Source organism: Hydra viridissima, unplaced genomic scaffold, assembly GCF_058129835.1.
Source record: "Hydra viridissima isolate aposymbiotic clone 2 unplaced genomic scaffold, HvirCarnegie_v1 scaffold_4, whole genome shotgun sequence".
Classification (NCBI taxonomy): Eukaryota; Metazoa; Cnidaria; class Hydrozoa; order Anthoathecata; family Hydridae; genus Hydra; species Hydra viridissima.
In genome coordinates this window covers 18,114,834-18,132,587 of record NW_028324303.1, presented here as the reverse complement: position 1 = coordinate 18,132,587, position 17,754 = coordinate 18,114,834, and the positions used below count along the sequence as shown (strand labels likewise).

The following is a 17,754-nucleotide window of genomic DNA, read 5'->3' as shown; positions in this document are numbered from 1 at the left end:
AGAATTTTAAGAACCCTTTTGGATATTGGCCACCAAATCCAAATGAAACAACTTAAAAACTATATAACTGCTTACAAAAAGAAAAAATATGGTAGTACATCAATTTCTCTTGGTGAATTAGAACAATGGTGCATAGATAGTAATAATGTTCCCAACAGTGAGGATGAACCTTTTTTGGTAAACTACAAAAAAATTTACCTGATGGTTCAGATGTCGAAGAAGAAAACGATGATGTCCAAGACAATTCGAAATTTCGAATTTTTTTATCAACAAAAAGACTCTTATGTCAAGCTTCAGGAAAAAATAAAAGACATGTTGATGCTACGTACAAATTAAATTGGCAAGGGTTCCCTGTGTTGCCATTTTCATGCATTTGGAATGGCCATATGTTCCAATGAAAAAACTGCAGATTTCAAGTTTATTTTTGAAAGCATTTCTTATGGTTTCGCTAAAATCAACCAGGGAGGGTATGAACTCATCAAGATGAACTTATTAAGGATATAGAAGCATTGCAAAAAAGTCAGAATAAAGAGATCTTTAAGAAAGCTTCAGTTTTGTTTTTGAAAAAATGGAAAACACTTGAACCAGAATTTTCTAGGTACTTTGAAGCAGAATGGCTGAATTCTCATCAAACTTGGTATGAAGGCTTTAGACATTTCACACCAAGTACTTATAATGCTTTTGAGTCCTTTAATAGAGTAGTAAAAGATGAAGATACCTTAAGGGAAAGGCATCCATTCTCAAGATTTAAAGAGTTTGCGTTAGAGATGGTTGCAAAATGATCACATGAATATTCAACAAACATGAAAAAATACAGCCAAGAACCAACAATTACACTAAATTTGTGGACAAAAGGTTATCGGTGGGCCAAGACCAACAAATCAATTTCATCCAAGCAAATAGGTGAATCAACTGAATATTATTTTCCTGCAAATGATGAAATAAAAACTACTCAGACAGTAATAGATTTCATTAAAGAAATAGGAGACTTTTGACCAATTTAAACAAAAAGCTTTAAGGTCTGGACCTTAACTATGATGAACAATGAAGAAAATTGGTCACATAATGTATGTAGTTGTAGGGATTTCTTTAAGAAATTCATGTGCAAACATATTGTTGGTTTTGCAATTCGAATGAAGTATTGTAAACCCCCACTGGCAGCAAAAGATATTCCTATTGGTGAAAAAAGAAAACGTGGGAGACCAAAAAAAGCTACTAAAGCATTACTAAGAAACTGATCACATTTTCATATTGTTAAATATTTGGAGATCAAATATTTTTCAAAAGTGTATAAATAAAGCTTTTACTATCCAACATCTGTTTTTACTAACCAATTTTAATTTTTATACTGACCAATTTTAATAATTATACTGACCAATTTTATTTTTATACTGTCCAATTTTAATTTTTATTCTGACAAAACTTAAGTGAAATACTGACCATTTGTTTAAAATACTGACCCAAAATTTTATCTATTCTGACCAACAAATACTGAACATTTATTTCAAAAAACACTGACCTATTCATCACAAATACTGACAAAAAATTTGTACTAAATTGTTAACTCTTTAGACGAAGTTAAAAATATTTCAAAACAGCGTTTTAGTAAATATAAAAAATTTAGTTATCAAAAACAATTTGAACAACTTGCTATGGTTACTATGACACAAAGTAATAATAAAATTTGACACTTACATAGAGCAGGTCGTATTGCAGCTTCAATATCAAAACAAGCATTTTACATTGATATTGAAAACTCATCATTAAATTTTATTTATGAAATAATGCAGTATAAACAAATATCAAGCTTACCTGCTCTAAACTACGGTAAAAAAAACGAGGAACACGTCAGGAAGTGCTACAACACTTTATTAGCAGCACAAAAATTTTCGCTTGACTGGTGCTGGATTGTACATTAATATTGAAAAATTGTTTTTAGGAGCAAGTCCTGATGGCTTTGTTGAATGTAATTGCCATGGCGCTGGAGTTTTAGAAATTAAATGCCCATTTAAATTCAGGAATGGTCTTGATGGATGGAAAGAGGATAAAGGAAGTCCAATTGATATTTATGGCAACATATAAAAAGAACATAAATATTACTATCAAATGCAGCATCAGATATATGTAACAGGTAGAACTTATTGTGACTTTTTTGTATGGGGTAATGGACTTAAAAAAGGAGATACATTTTTATTGCATCTCCTTTTTTAAGTCCATTACTCCATACAAAAAAGAGTCAAAGGAGATGACAATTTTTCTAAAACATTACTGGAAAAATTTAAATGTGTTTTCATAGAAGTGATACTTCCAGAACTGTTATGCAGAAAAAAAGACCCAAAAAATGAGTTTGAAGAGAAAAAATACTGTCTTTGCTAGAAACCAAGTTTTTATCCAATGATTGAATGTGATAGTCAAAACTGCAAAATTGAATGGTACCACATGTCGTGTGTCAGTATAAAACATGCACCCAAAAAATCATGGGTTTGCCCAACTTTCAAGGAGAAAAAACAAGATTCAAAAATAAAAATAAAATAAACATTTTCCCAGTTTTTCAGTTAAACAACAACACTATTGCACATATTTACAAGTCCACAAATAGTAAAAACTATGTTGTCTAATAAAACAACTTGAGTTATAGGTAATTTAAAATTCAAAATGTCAAATTTTTTCTAGCGTCCAATAATTCGCTCTATGTGAGTTCTTTCATCAGCAAGTTGCCTAGATTTACCTACTTCTTTAGCAGAGAGTTGACTTCTTCCTTTTGTGAAAGCTGGAACTTTTAATATTGCACCTTTTGTTGCGACTTCTTGTTCAATTCGGAAACCTCGGTCTGCTAGAATAAGATCACCAGTTTCAAGCATGTTGAGAAAACCTGATTGTATTGTAACCTGTTTATCTGAAACACGGCCACCCCAGCCTTTAGAACAGAAACTTACAGAAGTATAAAAATAGTAATACAATTAAATATCTTATACTTATAAGATATTTAATTGTATTACTATTTTTATACGATGACCAAGACTGAGCCCTAGAGTTTAGTCCTAGGGATCTTTGTATAAATATTTCAAAGCAGTCAATAATTGAAATACAACTTCTGAAATTATAAAAATAACGAGGTAAAACTTTTCTCATTGTAATTCGGTTCGGCAAATTTATTAAAAGTTTAGGCCTAGCTGCTATAACAACAATTTAACATCTAAATATTTTTGATGCCAAACCATAAATTAATGAAAACCTGAAAGCAAGATCTTTTATAATAAATCCTCTACGTAATCGCATTAAAACAAGCAATAAATGGTCTTCTGAGGATATTTTTTTGAAAAGCTTTTGACATGGATTTTAATTCTTTCAAATAGCCAGATAAAAATTTCTGCACTTATACCAGTGTAAAATCGAACCTTTGCATTGTTTTTGAAATATGGGTATGCCCGCTGGGTTGATGGGTATGCCCGCTGGGACCATATGGGTATGCCCGCTGGGTTACCCGTATAGTTCCCACAAAGATTGCCAATTGCAAATCTTGAAAATCTACGTTTATAATTTACAGATAAAATAAAACTGTATATGATTTGACTGTTTGTTTCAAACAAAATAACAATTAAAATTACAATGTCAAAGTTGAGAGAATTTTTAACCATTCTTTAATCGCGTATCATCTGATTTCACGGTTGTTTCGCGAATTGGAAGCTTTTCCATCGTTTTATTCTCGTTTCGAAGCTTTTTCTTGTTTCAATATAAACTGTAAAAAATAATTTTTAACTGTTAGTCTAAAATTTTATAGGTAACACACCTGGTTTTATTCATTTAATATATTATAAAACTCTCTACTCAACATTCTTCAGATAAAAAATTGTTGTGATAGTAAATGTATAACATTTCTTTAGTTACTGATAAATAAATTATAATTTTATATTGATATTGTATATATTTTTAAATAAATAAACATATATATATTTATATATATATATATATATATATATTTATATATATATATATATATATACATATATATATATATATATATATATATATATATACACATATATATATATATATATATATATATATATATATATATATATATATATATATATATATATATATATATATATATATATATATATACATACACTATATATATACAATAACCACAACAACGGGGGGTGGGGGTGGGTGGGGACAAAGACCCCCTTGACTTTTTCAAAAGGACCTCATATAATATTTTTTCTCACTAAGAACTTAAAAAGTATTTTAGGTTTTTTTGGTACTTCGGTCCCCCACTAAAATGTCATGCCATGGCCCATATATATATTTATAAATTAGTAAAAACACTTATCTACAAATAACATTATTCGACTGAAACACTTTTACTTAAATTAACCAATGATTTATTTGAACTTTTTTAGTTAACCGTACCCAAAAAGTTAAAATTGGTAATTTATGTTCATCTAACCAAAATGTAAAATATGGAGCACCCCAAGGTACAGTCCTGGGTCCATATCTCTTTAATATCTAGTTGTGGATATACCAAAATGTCTTGAATACATTTCTAAATGGATGTGTGAATCATTCATAAACCAATCAAAAACAAAAATATTAATTATGGCACCACCTAACATTCAAAAAGATATTATTATTAAGGGTACTTTTGTTAACAAGGAATGCATTTGATTTGTTGATTCCGCAAAAAGTCTAGATGTGATACTCGACAATCATTTATCTTTAAAAACACAAATAAATAAGACTGTTAAAAGCTGTTACAATATGAGAAAAATACCCAAAATAAAACAATTCTTATCCCATAAAGATCTGTGCACCATAGTATGTTCATTATTATTTTCACAACTATATTATTGTGAACTCCCTCTACTTTGGAATTGATAAGGCACTATTAAAAAAACTGCAGTCTGTTCAGAATTGTGCAGCAAGACTGCTCAGAATTGTGCAGCAAAATTTAACACCAGAATAGAAACTCAAGTAAATAACAAAGAATATAACAACTTGCATTGGCTAAAAATTAGAGAAACAATATATTTCAAGGTCGTTTTAATAATGCAGAAATCAATTAAACAGGAAGCACTAACGTCGTTATGCAATTTAATTCAATACTCTATGTCAGAAAGAACACTAAAACTAAAAGAAACAAAATACAATAATCATTTCAGCAATCAAGCATTATCCCAGTTTGGTCTTAAACTTTGGAATATACTTCTAAATTCCATCAGTATAAAAAAAAACACAACTGTTTTTAATGAAAACCATATTTAATGGTGAATGGAGAACTCTTGATTATTAAAATTAAAAAACCAGAAAACTCTTGATTATTAAAATTTCTAGTTTTGTTTAATTTGTTGTACAGCTGAGCAAGTGTTTTGCCAACTTCTGGCAAAACACAGTAGCTGTGGGTAAACCCATGTATTTATTATTTATTTATTTATATATATAAAAGCCTGTCTAACTTATCTTAATCTACAAACTCTAGAAAAAAGAAGGCAGTTAGGGGATATGATACAATAATTTAAACATTCAAGGGGGTTAATGAAGTAAATTAGTTTCATATCAATGCACACCACATTCCCTTTTAGCACAAGAACCTGCAAGTAATGTTAAAGGCTCTAAATTATATATATATATATATATATATATATATATATATATATATATATATATATATATATATATATATATATATACCCTGTTAAGTTGAACCCTTAATAAGTCGGACTTTTATTAAATCGGACAGATTTTCGGTTCCCCTTGAACACTCTATACATACGTAGAGCTTGTTTAATTCTGACATTTTCTAAGTCTAGATATTTATCTATTCCCTTTGATATTTCATATATATGAAATATATATATATATATATATATATATATATATATATATATATATATATATATATATATATATATATATATATATTAGGGTATATCATACTTTTGCATGTTTTATTTTTCATTCAGTATGTCACTTTTCCTATGTATTCTTAGACCCTGAGTTGAATGGTATAATTTATTTTGGTGAAAAAAAAAGTCTAGCTACCGGGAAAACGTTTTTAATTTTCAAAAATATTGTGTTTTTTTACTAAATGATGACTGTTTATGTTATAAATGTACATAATAATTATTTAAAATATTGTTAAACCTTATGCTTAATTTTTATAATATGCTTCAAATTTTTAACAATATTATTTTGTGTATAAGTATCAGTTAATATTCAAATATACTTTGAAAATATTATAACTACCATTTTAGATTTTATTTCAAATTAATTGCTATACTTGCTGTATTTATATCTTCCAGATTCATAATATATTAAAAAAAGAAAAATGGCATTATCAGTTAGCAAGAAAACCAGAAAATCGATTAACACCAAACTAAGTGAGTATCTTGGAGGTCCTAAAAAGTTTCTCCAAACTGAATTTCCAACATTACGTGATTGTTTGCAGCGATGTCTAGATCTGCAGCGAAACAGAATACTAGTCTGTGAAAAAAATCCGCGTAACATATCAATGCAAGAAATTTTTCTAATGTTGCTAATGAAGTTGCAGAACGGTGGCTTATTTCCAACACAGAATTTAAAGAACCCATAGTTTGTGGAACTAAAGCAATAGTACTAAGAATTAATAGAAGTTGGTCTGCATTCTCTAAGATAGCTCGACACAAATCTCAAAAGGCAAACAAAAAATGCTGGGAACCTAAACTTGATAAACTTTTAGATATTGCTTTTTGCAAATGCAGAATCGTTTACTGCAGTGATAATGATGCCCCTTGCAACGAATCTTGTGATGACGGTGCTCATAGCTTTTGCAAATGTCACTTAAATTTAAGAATTCCTAAAAAAGAACTTATTTGGATAAAAACCCAGCGAGAAAAACAAGGCAGTGTTTCATGTATGCAAGAATTTGGTCTTGATCTTAAAGAGACTGCCAAACTTAGGCTAAAATGCTTACGCAAGTCAACTGAACAAGCAAGACTCTCGCAACAACGTGAAGAAGCTTCAAAGTATAAGTTAGAATCATCAGTCTCTATTTATCCAACCGATGTTAGATTTGATGATGAAAGTACGGGTGTTACAATAGAAATTAATAATAAATCCAATGATGTGATAGTCAGTGATAGCGATAAAGTCAGTGATAGCGAAGAGGACTCGACAATTGAAAATCAAGAGAGTTATGTTAAACAAAACTACCTTGATATTAGTAATGCTGCCGTTGCCTCTATCAGATTTGGTGTATAATCGACTGCTACTGCTGCTATCATTAATGGTCTACTGAAAGATATTATGAATGCAGGAAAACTTGTTGAAGATAAAAAAAATCTCATATGTGATAGTATGAAAGTTTTTCGTGCCAAAGAGTGTGCTATGAAGTATTCCAGAGTAGAAGAAAATTTCGACTGTGAAAGAAATATAATTACTGGAATTTTTGTTGATGGTAGAAAAGATAAAACTTTAGTTCTTATCCATGATAAAACCAAAGGACCTTCAGAAAACAAATTATCAAAGAAAATCATATAACAGTGACAGAAGAGCCTAGAGGTCGCTACCTTACTCATTATACACCAAAACCTAAGTCAGAAATATCTAAACCAGCTAAGCAATGTGCTAATGGATTATTCGACTGGTTAATGGAAAGAGGTAAAGATCTTAATCTCCAACTTTTTGGCAGTGATACTACAAATGAAATGTCTGGATGGAAAGGTGGAATGCTTCATTTTGTGGAAGAACTTCTCAATCGAAAACTTTTTAGATCTTTTTGCTGGCTTCTCATTAATGAGCTTCCATTCCGTCATATTATGGAAAAACTTGATGGACCAACTTCTTCAGATAAAGGATGGAGTGGAGCAGTAGGTAAACTGCTTTTCAAAGTAGAAAATCTTGAAAGAATTACTAAATTTATGCCAATTCCGCTTCTGGAGCCTCTTGTTACTATAAGTGAAGATTTCTTAAAGCAAATGAGCACTGACAGTTTAGTCGCATGGAAGTATTTAAATGCAATATTGAAAAGAAAGCTCGATCCTGAAGTGGCAGCTCTTAAATGTGGTAGATTGTCTCACAGTCGATGGCTTACTTGTGGCATGAGATGCCTGCTTCTCTATATGAGTAAACATGATGTTGAACCTGATAATGCAGAGATCTTAAGACTGCTTGCAACTTGGGTGACTCAGGTTTATTTTCCAATGTTCTTTGAGATTAAAGTTAAGCATGACATTAAATATGGTTCTTGTCATCTTTTAAAACTGTTTCAACTTTGGCAGAAGCAAGATGATAGGAATTAAAGAAGCATCTAAACTTTATCTCAAAAGTGAATCTTGGTGGGCTCATCCTGAGAATATACTTGTCTCACTTCTCTGTTCTGATAACTCAGAACAAAGGTTATTTGCCGTCGACATAATATTGGCAGTTAGGGCCGGAAGTGAACTTGGCTCAACAGATGTTAGACCATTTAAAGTTCCGCAAACAATAAACCTTGATGCTTGTGACATCAAAGAACTTATCGACTGGGAAAAAGAGGTCATCACTGAACCAATTTTCACTGCAAATATGTCGTTAGCCCAACTCAATGCATTGATAGTTTCTCCCCTGCAGCTACCTCTATACTCATTACATACCCAAAGTTGCAAGAGAGCAGTCAAATTAGTCACTGAAGCAGCTCAGTCAGTCTGTGGTTGGGATAAAAGAGATGGTTTTATAAGAACTCAATTGCGAAATCATGAACTAATACCTTTGTTTAAATCAAGAAAAGACTTTAAGTAGTTTATGTAATTACTAATTTAGTATTTTTGATTTTTATTTATACTTTGTTGTGCATAACATTAAATGTTAAATAAATAATTGGTTTTAATGTTGATTTTATAAGAATTTTGGGGAGCTAAAACAAAAATTAAGGCAGCCAGATTTATAATTTGAATTAGTATTTTGAGTAAGTGTAAGGGGAGGGGGCTTTTGCAACTAAGCACCTTGCTCCTACTCTACCTACTCTATCTCCTACCAGTGCGTGCATAAATATATATATATACTAATTGTAATATATCTTGATCTTATAATCATAATAAAACTATCTAATATTGATAGAAGGGAGGGGGGGGGGCAGAATCCCTAGCCGTGCATTCTGGCTCAAGAATCCTGGAAGCTAAATGATAATTTTGTGTTTTATAACAAATGGTTTAATTTTTACCTAATATTATTTTAATTTTTATTATTAATTGACTAAAAACATTTAAAAATTAAGCTTTAGTTATAAAAGACTATTTTTTTTAAAAAAAAGCTAATTTTAAAACCAGTTTCCCGGTAGCTAGACATCAATACTTTGCAAAAATATCATTATACTTGAATTCCCCGTACCCAAATACATAGGAATCCAAGCGTGCTAGTCAAAATTCTGAAAAATTAATTTTTGGGTCAAGTATGATATACCCTAATATATATATATATATATATATATATATATATATATATATATATATATATATATATATATATATATATATATATATATATATATATATATATATATATATATACTATAAAATATTATAAAAAATTAAAATTTTCTCCTACAGAAAAACCTTGACAATGCAAGCTATAATATTCATAAAAATTTTTATGCAATCTATAAATGACAAATATTTAATTGGAACCTAACATTATAATAGATAACAATTATCAAAACAAAAATTAAAACAATATCTTATTCACTTTTCTCTAAAGGCTTTTCTTGATTATCTCTAATGGATTGGCTAATTATCAAAAGTATTATTATTTTTTTTGAACTTTTAATGATTCATAAATGTACAAGTTTTAAGCCAGTTACATAAACATAAGCGGAGTATCACTAACATAAACACCTTTTGTATGTTAAATTAAAGTTATGTAACTTTATATACCTATTTTTTTGGTTTTGATATACTTCATCAACATTTGAGGTATCTTCTGCATATCTGCATTTCACTTTTGCTTCAGATTCTGTGTCTATATTTTAAAAAGTACTTATGATAATTATTGATGTATCAAAATTTCATTTTCAAATTTCAATAATTATGATTAAATGCTTAAACAAATTTATAAAAAATTATTAAAATTATTACTTTACTATCTTTGACAATATTATATAAACTACCTGCAGTTGACAAAATTCTTCCTGAAAACCTAAGCCATCCAACCTCAGGTTCTTGACATATTGATTTATCTAAGTCTATTTTTTTCATATTTGTCCAGCGAGACCAATAAAAATCTGTAGATTTTCTAGATGAAATTTTTGATAACACATTTTCACTCATAGCATTCACTAACCAAATTAGTGGTACGTAATCGGTATTGTTTTCTTCATCGAATGCAACATTTGCATACAACATCTTACTCAGTAACACAGTACAGAAATTACACAGTAAGTTTCTCTGCTACAAAATGTAAACGACAGTAGAAAAAATCCATACTCCGCAATCTCCTTTATATAGGAATAAAATATTACTAAATTGCACTTTTGGATTTACAGAAAAACGTTCAATGGTCTTCAAAAACCATTCATGATTCTAAGAATATATGCCGCAAGGAATTAAGACAATAATGAAAACACTCACGTCAACTTTATAATATTATATGCATTTCCTTGTGGCGTTACTTTTCATAAACGTAAATATAAATGAATTCTTTAAAGTATTAATTGTTCAAATTGCATGTAAAACTTTGTAAAATTTTCAACTTTTTACTAAAGAAAGAAAAAGAGAAAAATTTATGTATAAAAAATAAAAATAGTTATAACAACATTTTACATAGAGTTTCATAAAAAGCATAAAACGAGAAAACGATTATAACTTGAATTTATACGTTATATTGTAAAAACTTTTTTGCCCAAGGTAAGTTGCAAATGGCGATAATGGTTTGATTGCATAGATTTTTCCGCTTATTACTTTCACCAGATGGGTCCCTAATGGGAAACCCGTAAAAATCCCAGTTTTCTTAGCCCTTATAATCACCACATGCGGCCCATATTAATATTTTTGCTTAATTTTTCAACCGTACGGGACCCGTCTGGAAACCAGAACACAATCCCTTCTAAATCCCGTTCCCGTAAGCCCAGTTAAAAACCATATGGTACCCGTCTGTCAATGTTCGCTGGGAAGTTTATTGTTAAGAATATTGTTCTTATAATAGTAATTTTCATTGTAAACTGTAATCTTATTTATCTTATTCTTATTTATTTATATAATCTTAGTAAATACTTTAATAAAGTATAACAAGTAGCTTATAAGCTACAAAAGCTACAAAAAGTAAATAATGCAGGTAATAAAATGTTATTTAATTATATTTTATATGCTGTATTATTTACTTTTTGTTATATAGTATGTAAAAGTATTTATAGATGTGAATATAACATGTTATTATAAAGATCAAAAAAAAGAAAATGGAAAAATCGAATTATAAAAACTGCCCTCACAATGGATATCATGATCATTGGTGACACTGGAAACACTATAACCAGTTGATGTTCAATATACGGTTATTACCTTAAATGTTCGAAAATTGAGATTTATTCCAAGTTCTTTACTGATGTCCATCTATATAAAATAGTAATATTTGTGTTAAGTACTACACATTTAAAAAAATACCCAGTTTAACAATTTCCGATAAGGTTTCACATTAAATATCTATTTCATCAAAGTTTATCAAGAAACTTTAAAGCATATTTTTTAGAAAATAATATTAGTTAAAATAAGCAAATGTTTTACCATTTCACAGTTAAATGGTTTAAACTGATTGAAACTACATGCTCTAGTATGGCAGTTACAGTATACAAGCGCTCATACTGTTTTTCAAAAAAAAAAAATTATTCTGATGAGATGTAAATGAAATATACGCATTGAATATTTAAATTGCAATATTTGGAAGTTATTTTTGAGATAAAATATGATTACCCAAATCTTTTAGTAAGCTTGAATGTGCTGAAAAGCGCTTGGTTGTACCATCTATCCTATCATAACTTTGCAAACCGTAACAAGACGCATATGAAGGTCTATTTAGCAGGAAGACAGAAATCTTTATGGTGGACAAAAAGATTTAAAATAACACGCACATCCACTTTACAAACTTATTTTATTTCAAATTTTAGTTAGTCTTATTATTATTATTCACAATATCAACACTTTTATGCACTATGTAACATCATGAGACATTATCTGAAACTATACAATAATGTTTGAACATTCCATTAATTACATACCTATTGAATGACCTAAACACAGAACTGTCAAAAGGTGGTAATTTATGAGTGCAATCGAGTCGAAATGTCAAAAGCACTATAATATTTTATTTAGCTATCAATCAATTCATTATGGGACAACTAAAACTAGTAGTACTGCTTAGAACTTTAAACAATTTAAATGCAATATAAAATGTTTCAAGAAATGTTGAAAGTTTTCTGCAGTCATCAAAGAATTGTCAAATGTTCTTGAAAATGATTAAATTTTTTAAATAACTAAACGTCTTTAAGCAACTGTATGTTTGAATGTACGAATAAAAACTTACTCAGCAAACATTAGACATCTTTAAGACCGTCTTATTCAGGTCTTTAAATGGTCTTGTCTTCAAATAAACCCTATAAAACGTCTTCAAAATGTCTTTAAAATGTCTTTAAAAAGACACCATCGTCGTGAAAAATTAAATATCATTTGTGATACAAATGTATTTATATTATGTTTTTTTTGTAAATGAAATAAATAAACATTAATGGGTTATTTTGATTACCATAATTCGCATCTTCGTTAGACGTCTTTATTTCATAGTCTATAGAAGTAAACCTTGGTCTGGCAATTTCTCACTGTTCTCCAAAATGACCCCCAGGTTGAAACTCTCACCACTCCTGATTTTTTTAAATTTAATCAATCATATGCATTAGTAAACACAATATATGTTGTCAGAAAAATCTGAACTAAGTGCTAAATATGTATACTTCAAAAATTAAAACGAATAATTTTTGGCTTTTTTTTATCCAAAGTTTTAATAAAGTCAGCCATTATGGTAGTCAAAATAACCCATTAATGTTTATTTATTTCATTTACAAAAAAACCATAATATAAATACATTTGTATCACAAATGATACTTAAGTTAATGCTTGTTTAAATTAAAGTTTACCACAGCAGATTTTAGCTTTTCTCTATAACTTTTTTGTCCTATGTTTCTTTTATAGTTCATACAAGTTTTTTTAAATTTGTGATGAACTAATTCAACACATTGTTCTGCATAGCTACTTAAGCTAATATTATTGCAATCTACAAAGGTGAAAATGTGACACACTAAAATATGTATTTTCCATGAAACTGTCATAGCCAAATAGGGGAGGTAGGGGAGCATTGGGCAGTCGGGAGGTTTGGGCACCCCCTCATTTCTCACAATCTATTATAGATATTTTTTGTTTTCTACCATAGCACTATAGTTTTATAACTGGTAACACCGCTCATCAAAAGTGTCAGCTGTCATTTCACTTGGTTGTCAAGTTACATGCGCTTAACGGTTTGTTGCGTACAAAAGTAAATATCTTGTTTGTGATTTGAAGAAAGATAACAAAGAAATCTGCAAGAAAGTGTAAGTATCTAAGTTAACTTCTTCTTTTGCGTTTAATGAACATTATATTTACCTGGAAATTAGGATTCAACATTTGATAAAAATAAACTTATTCAAAGTTATTTGAAAAGTGAGGTTGTGGGGAGCATTGGGCACGCATGTAGGAGGGAGGTTTGGGCATGCCCAATGCTCCCTCTTTTTTTAGCGTGTTTTGGTGTCATACGTTTGTGCTTTTTTGCTATGCCCATTGGATTGAATGGTTAATCATTTCTTATCAGGACAATGCCGTTTTCATTTAGAAAGAAAAATAAACGATGTGAAATCCCTAAAGATGTTATTTTGCGCGCATTGGAAGAGGTTTCTAAAGGAGGAAAAATTAAAACTACTGCGATTAAATATGATATACCCAGGTCTAACCTTCAAAGGTACATAAAGCAAGGTGGCGTTGTGAAAGATATTTCTTCTAAATTTGTATCATCCCAAATATTCACGAAAGATGAAGAAGAAAAAATTTCAGAATATCTTGTAACATTGTTTAAACTAAATCATGGAATGTCAAAACTGAAGGTACGCGAATTGGTTTACGAAAACGCTACTGCCATTAATAAAAAAAATACCAGACAACTGGACAGAGAAGAAACTTGCATCCAAAGATTGGCTTAAGGGATTTTTTAAAAGACAACCTCAGCTTTCAATAAGGACACCAGAAGCTACCAGTCTCTCACGTGCCAAAAGTTTCAATAAGAAAAATGTCGGGGATTTTTTTGAAAATCTTAAAACTGTATATGAACAGGATCGCTTCGGCCCTGAGTCTATTTGCAATATAGACGAAACTGGATTATCAACAGTACAACGAACCCAGAAAGTGATTGCTCTCAGAGGCACCAAGCAAGTTGGGCAAGTAACGTCAGCTGAAAGAGGGACACTTGCAACGGTTTGCTGTGGTATTAATGGATTGGGTAACTCAATACCACCCTTTTTCATATTCCCACGGGTTAATTTCAAAACATATATGCTAAATGATGCACCTGTTGCTTCAGATGGAGCGGCATAACCTTCAGGGTGGATGACAGCACCATGTTTTTTAAAAGATATACACCATTTTGCAAAACACGCAAAACCAACGCCTTCTTCACCAGTTCTATTGCTGCTGGACAATGACGAGAGCCATATTTCAGTACCAGTTCTCGATTTTTGCAAAGAATCAGGCATTGTTTTAATGACTTTCCCACCGCACTGCAGCCAAAAACTGCAACCCCTATACGTGACTGTCTATGGACCACTTAAAACTTATTATAACACTGTTGTAACAGATTGGATGGTAAGCAATCCTGGCAAAACTTTAACAATTTATGAAATCCCAAAATTAGCAGCAAAAGCCATCCCACTTGCATTCAAGTTGCAAAATATTCAAAAGGGATTTGAAAAACCTGGCATTTGGCCATTCAATTCAAACAATTTTTCTGATGAAGATTTTGTTTGTTCTTCTATAGCTGATCGCTGCTTGCCGGAAGGGAATAATATTGCTACAGAAAAATTGGTTTCCGACCAACCTATCATGGAACAGCCTTCAACATAAGAAAATCTGAGTCTAGAGGATCGTACAAGTTCAAATATGGAAGTCACTGGGCCATCTCAAATGGAATCTCTATCTAAAGGCCAGACTAGGGGCGCTATCAATGTAACACCTGATTTAGTAAGGCCATACCCGAAAGCCGGTCCCAGGAAATTGGATGGCATGAAACGGAAGAAAGGAAAAACTAGAATATTGACAGACACACCCGAGAAAAGACTCATTCAAATGGAAGAAAAAGAAAGACAAAGAAAAAATAAGATCAAAGAGCTCAACAAAAATCAAAAATGCTCTAAAAACGAGAAAAGCAGGAAGATTAGCAGTGATGATGAAATAGAAAATGTTTCCGTTTCTGACAAAGCCCTTGTTGAAATCGATTCATCGGAAGAAGATTTTGATGTAGACGATGTGATTGTTATGGATAGAAATTTCCTGGTCAATAACTTTGTGTTGGTTAAATTTAACACCAAAAAAACTGTTTATCATTATGTTGGAATAGTCGAAGAGGTTAATCACTCCATGGCAACTGTCAAATTTATGAGAGCAAGTAACATAAGAAATACGTTTATGTTTCCTGACATCGAGGACGTAGCCAGCGTCCCCCTGGAGGATGTAAAAACAAAATTGCCTACACTAACAACATGTATAAAACGTGGCAGCCTAAAATATAAATTTGATAAGCCTCTTTGGATCATACCAAATTTAAAATAAGTCTTGTTAAGCCCAACATCGTGCAGTATTGATCCCAAGTGACATTTTTTGTAAAGTCTATGATAAGAAAATATTTTTGTATTATAATTTTTTATATCAATGCTATATAACACCTAATCATAGCAGTATATTAAAACAATATTGTGCATATTAAATACAGTGCCCAAACCTCCCCTCAGGGGTGCCCAAACCTCCCAACCACCGGGAGGTTTGGGCACTTTGGACATGTGTTCAAAAACCTTTCATCACTTTGCGACTATTATAATACTAAAACTCTTCTTAGCAATAATTACTGCCAAATATGTGTTCCAGATATATTTGAAATAAAATTTTGATTATGATAAAAAATAACAGTTTTATCAGCGTTTATGTAAAAAAGTGCCCAATGCTCCCCTACCTCCCCTACATTATAGTTACAGACTAGAAAATGAACTTTTGAAATCTTGAATTTTAACAGAAATATCTGTACCCATTTCCAAACCAAACACAGCTGATTTCACTAATGAAAACTTATGCAAGCAATTCATTATTGGTAAAATATTGATTGCTGCAGTTAAGGTAACATCCTTCTCCAAAATATCTAACAGGGGCATAAATCAATTACCATTGTTTCCATCTAAACCTACACCATGATACCCTCTCATTAATATATAATGTGTTTTCAACCAGCTTTGAAAAGCTGGCCAAATGTATTAAAGCAAAGTACAAAGTTTATCCACAACTCCCATCATATTGTGAAGCTCAGGTGGAGGAACAATGTGTTTCTTGATCTTCTTTTAAGTAAATGAAACGAGGATTTATTACATTTTTGTATTCCTGCATTTTCAATCTTTTTTTTCCACCATATACATATTGATCATAGCATAAGTCTATGGAGCGCAACGTTCTTAGTTTCCCTGCTTCAAGGGAGCATTCTCCTTCACAATGCAGGCAGGCATATTTAACAGAGTGACTAGAAAGTTCTAAAAACACTATTTTCACACTTTAGGTCAAATGCCATACTGAAGTTTACTTCTTCAAGTTGAAGAAGTGCCAATAATTTTTGGAGATCATCCTCTAAGACCATCTCCACAATGGCAAGAATATAGCATTGCTTGACACCAGAATCTTCATATATTTCAAAGGAAGAATAATGGTTTTTTGGATCGAGAACATTGATAATAACTTTTAAGAAGTTTGACCACCATTTAAAGATAATCAGAGTTGCCTGCAAATCAGTCATTTTAAGATTAATAATCATTTCTACATCACTTGTTAGATTCTTGTGTAAAGTAGAACATAATTTTTTGGTTTTATTTTTAGAGAATTCTAATGCATTTGATAGGTCCATAATATTTTCGAACAAGATATGATTTACTTTCTTTCTTTTTGACTTAATTTCATTTACTGCAACTGTAACAGAGAGAAGATTTCCACCTGTAGACATCTTGAACTGCTCTACACTTACAATGCTTTCACTCTCCATTTTATGCTTTAACAATCCAGATGCTACTTGTTCTGCATGTTTATCTCCAAGTGATTCACTAATATCTACGATATTGGTTACAGCTTTACTTTTGCAACAATCATGAGAAAGTCCTCTAAAATAATAGTAAGAAATTTATAACAGTTTTTGAAATAAGTAAAAACAATAAAAAATCTATTGAATCAAACTATAAAATAACAAAAAGAGAAAAAATGTTTTAACTGATCTTATTTTAACCTTATTTTTAAATCATAAAATCATAAATATAAATAATTTATACTAAGATTTAAATAGCAGAGTCCACAGATTTTTTCAGCTACATTTAAAGTATTTGACCCTGGCTAATTATTTGTCTGGATACATATCAGATGTTTGCCTGATAGCACTCCTATTTACTTGAAATATATTACTTTCTATCAAATGCATTATTCTACCTGAAGT

General features: G+C 30.5%; 1 protein-coding gene and 1 pseudogene across 1 annotated transcript; one reads left to right on the top strand and one right to left on the bottom strand.

Annotated features, from left to right (window-relative positions):
- Positions 1–3,576: 3,576 nt before the first annotated feature.
- Positions 3,577–10,398, bottom strand: LOC149890251 (uncharacterized). Its single transcript, XM_090086296.1, has 3 exons — positions 10,124–10,398; positions 9,891–9,975; positions 3,577–3,739 (listed from the first exon to the last, which is right to left on the bottom strand). Exons 1-3 carry the CDS (start codon positions 10,356–10,358, stop codon positions 3,730–3,732), a joined length of 330 nt encoding a protein of 109 aa, XP_089942422.1. The 5' UTR covers positions 10,359–10,398; the 3' UTR covers positions 3,577–3,729.
- Positions 10,399–14,481: 4,083 nt separating this feature from the next.
- Positions 14,482–15,848, top strand: LOC149890250 (uncharacterized; annotated as a pseudogene).
- Positions 15,849–17,754: the final 1,906 nt, after the last annotated feature.